At 35.8% G+C, this 3,101-nt stretch overlaps 1 protein-coding gene across 2 annotated transcripts; it reads left to right on the top strand.

Moving 5' to 3' along the window:
• Nucleotides 1–1,759: 1,759 nt before the first annotated feature.
• On the top strand, nucleotides 1,760–2,701 carry LOC120208149 (auxin-responsive protein IAA4-like). 2 transcript variants are annotated; one of them, XM_039207493.1, is made up of 2 exons: nucleotides 1,760–2,019; nucleotides 2,092–2,701. In XM_039207493.1, the coding sequence occupies exons 1-2, from the start codon at nucleotides 1,943–1,945 to the stop codon at nucleotides 2,549–2,551; spliced, it is 537 nt and encodes a 178-aa protein (XP_039063424.1). In that variant the 5' UTR covers nucleotides 1,760–1,942; the 3' UTR covers nucleotides 2,552–2,701. The 2 variants fall into 2 exon arrangements, with proteins under 2 accessions (XP_039063424.1, XP_039063425.1); XM_039207494.1 differs by having other exon boundaries at nucleotides 1,761–2,003.
• The last annotated feature ends 400 nt before the right edge of the window (nucleotides 2,702–3,101 follow it).

Below are 3,101 nucleotides of genomic sequence, written 5' to 3'. Positions count from 1 at the left end.
CCGCCTAATTTATAATTGGTCTGCTTAATCCTCTACCCGTTCGATAGATTTCGTTAAGGAGTTGCCTTCTCATTTGTCGAGAGCGTTGTGTTGTCTCCGTACCTCTCTAACTAAAGGGAATTTTTTGCCACCTTTTTTGATGATCGACCAAAAAGATTCAAGATGATTTCATGGTGTTTATGGGAATTTATCCATTTCTTATATTGAGAATTGAGGCACTATTGTTTTCTTTATTACCTCTTTAACAATATCGAGTTCCCTTGCAACATGCTTAACCTAGAGATAACTTTACACCAGTTTCCCAATATCTCATTAAAAAGCCGAGAATCCTCAGTTATATATGTAAATATACAAGCGTCCAGTTGCTTGAAATATGTTATCACACAGACTCCCGATAAGCGGCTCCATAAGCACAATAAATGCTTTCATATAGGAGTCTTAAGTCAAGCCACTTTATAGCATTCTCTCAATCATGAGGGACAATTATTATACCTCATGTATATCTCCTCTAGAACCCTATATCCCTCAACTTGCTACAACTTATTAACATGAACAACGACAGGCCCGCATGATTTGTAGTTCATTATCTGACCAATAAATCTATTTAACCTATCAACCTATTAGTAGTTATAATAGTCTTACACGTGACACTATCACTAAAGGTCAGTATATAAACCTTCATGTAGAAAGAGGGTTTCTTCTTCTTCGCTTAGACTCTCTCTCTCAAGATTCTCCTTCATCTCTTATCACAAACATTATCGACCAACTATCGTATCATCACTGACTATGACTCTCCACCCAAACCAAAAGGAATGAATCGCCAACAATCCACACAACCTAAATATTATCATTAACACCGTTATATGAACTGATTCAAACTAGTCACTCTAATATTAAATGAACTAATTTAGTTTGAATACTAACAAAAATAATAAAATAATCCATTGGTTAGATAACAAAGTGATATGGGGTTGATAGGAAAGGAGTGGAGTTCTTGATTAGCTGGCTACCATAGGAGGAGAGACCAGACCAACCCCATCCAGAATAGAAGAGAAAAGACTCGTAATTAATGTAATCAACTGTGTGCCTGTGGCCCTTCCAAAAGGGTTAACTTAAAAGCTCAAAGATGAAGAGAAAATAACTTCGTAATTTAACGCCGACCATTCAAAGTCAAAAGTTGACACACTCGTGTGCGTGCATGAAAGCAACAACAAATTTTAACCAACGATTGAGATCGCTTGTCTTGTCGGTGCAATGCCCCATCTCTACCACCTACGCATTAATAATACATGGTTGTGTATCAGATTAGTTGGTTCCATAAGGTCACCATGGCCAAATGTAAGGTTACCCATACTTTTGTATCAATTTAAAGCCCTAAATTAGACCATGTCTTACCCATCAACAACAACCCCATGTGGGACTCAACCCAAGTCCCTTAAATTTAGTCATTACATCCAATGCTCTAGATTTATTCCCTAGGAAATTGATCAATCATCTGACACCGTCTGATCTTTCTCTGATTTCAATATTTATATGGTAGGCTAACCTCTTGTCCCAACCTTGTCCCACTTTTTTTAAGACAAGTGCCTAAATTGCGTTGCTCATGTGACAAACATCTTAGCTGCCCTATGTCCAAATTCATGCACTTAACACGCCTTTATCGCCACATATTCCCTTTCTGTAAAGTAACATAGAAATTTCCCAACACATGCATATGTTCCTCATCATCATCTAAGCCTTTCTTCAATTATATATAGCACAACTCATAACAATATTTCAAGAGTTCAATAAAATCCGATATTTGAAAGCATGACATTTGAGAAAGATCTTAACCTTGATGCAAACGAGCTCCGATTAGGCCTGCCAGGCACGTCGGAGTAGTCGAAGAAGCAAGCTTCCACAACCCTTAAGATCAGTAACAAAAGAGCCTTACCTGATATGAATGAAGAGTCTAGTGTTGAAGCTGCTAGAAAGAGTGATCAAGAAACAGCTCCACCCAACAACTAAGCAAATGGAAAAGTTATTATCTTCAATAGTGTTGTTTTCATTGATTAATGGTTTTACTGATGATATATGCATGTAATATTGCAGGGCACAAGTCGTCGGGTGGCCGCCAATCCTATCTTACCGGAAAAACAGCCTCCAAACGAAGAAAACCCAGGCGGAAACATGTGGGATGTACGTCAAAGTTAGCATGGATGGAGCTCCTTATCTTAGGAAGATAGATTTGAAGATGTACAAGGGATACCCAGAATTACTTAAGGCTATGGAGGGCATGTTCAAGTTCAAAGTTGGAAAATATTCAGAAAGGGAAGGATACAATGGATCAGAATTTATGCCTACTTATGAAGATAAAGATGGTGATTGGATGTTGGTTGGAGATTACCATGGGAGTAAGTCCTTGAACCTACGTACGTATGTACATACGTACGTATGTATGTATATATGTATGTATGTATGTATATTCATATGTACGTACGTATATATGTACATACGTAAGTACGTAGGTATTGAGAATTTCAAAGAAAAAAAACCATTTTTTCGTGTATAGTTCGAAAATCGGCATGTTTTATTTTTTTCTGGAACTTGTACAAAGGAAAATGTATGAGATGCATAAGATTTTCCCCTTTTTTTTCCCATGTATCATGTGACAAGGAAATTTTATATTATCGATTTAAAAGATAAATCGAATATCATTTTGAAATTCTTTCCCGTATTTGTCTAAATGATCTATCAATATTAAAAAAATGAAAATTTGAAATTCATCTAATATCAATTATATAATAAGTTTTCTGGAAAATAAAAACTTAGAAAATGAAGATAAAGAGCAGACGCAAATCACAAATTTCAATAGTGTTTTTTTTCTTCTAAATGACTTCCAAATTTCAATAGTGTAATAACTAATTTTGTCCAAACATTTCGAATCGAATTGAAAGGGATCGATGATCAATTTGAAGATGTTCAGGTGTGGTGTTGAATTAATTCAGGTGAAAGTATAAATTAGTTCATGGAATTTCTACATTCGATTGATGGGAGTTTTGGAAAATTTTAGCCATGAATGATGGATTTTAGCTTGATTGGGTATATTTGGGTTTAGGTAG

This window comes from Hibiscus syriacus, unplaced genomic scaffold (genome assembly GCF_006381635.1).
Source record: "Hibiscus syriacus cultivar Baekdansim isolate YM2019G1 unplaced genomic scaffold, ASM638163v2 tig00015919_pilon, whole genome shotgun sequence".
NCBI lineage: Eukaryota > Viridiplantae > Streptophyta > Magnoliopsida > Malvales > Malvaceae > Hibiscus > Hibiscus syriacus.
The sequence above is the reverse complement of the archived record's forward strand: the minus strand, read 5'-3'. Positions and strand labels throughout refer to the sequence as shown.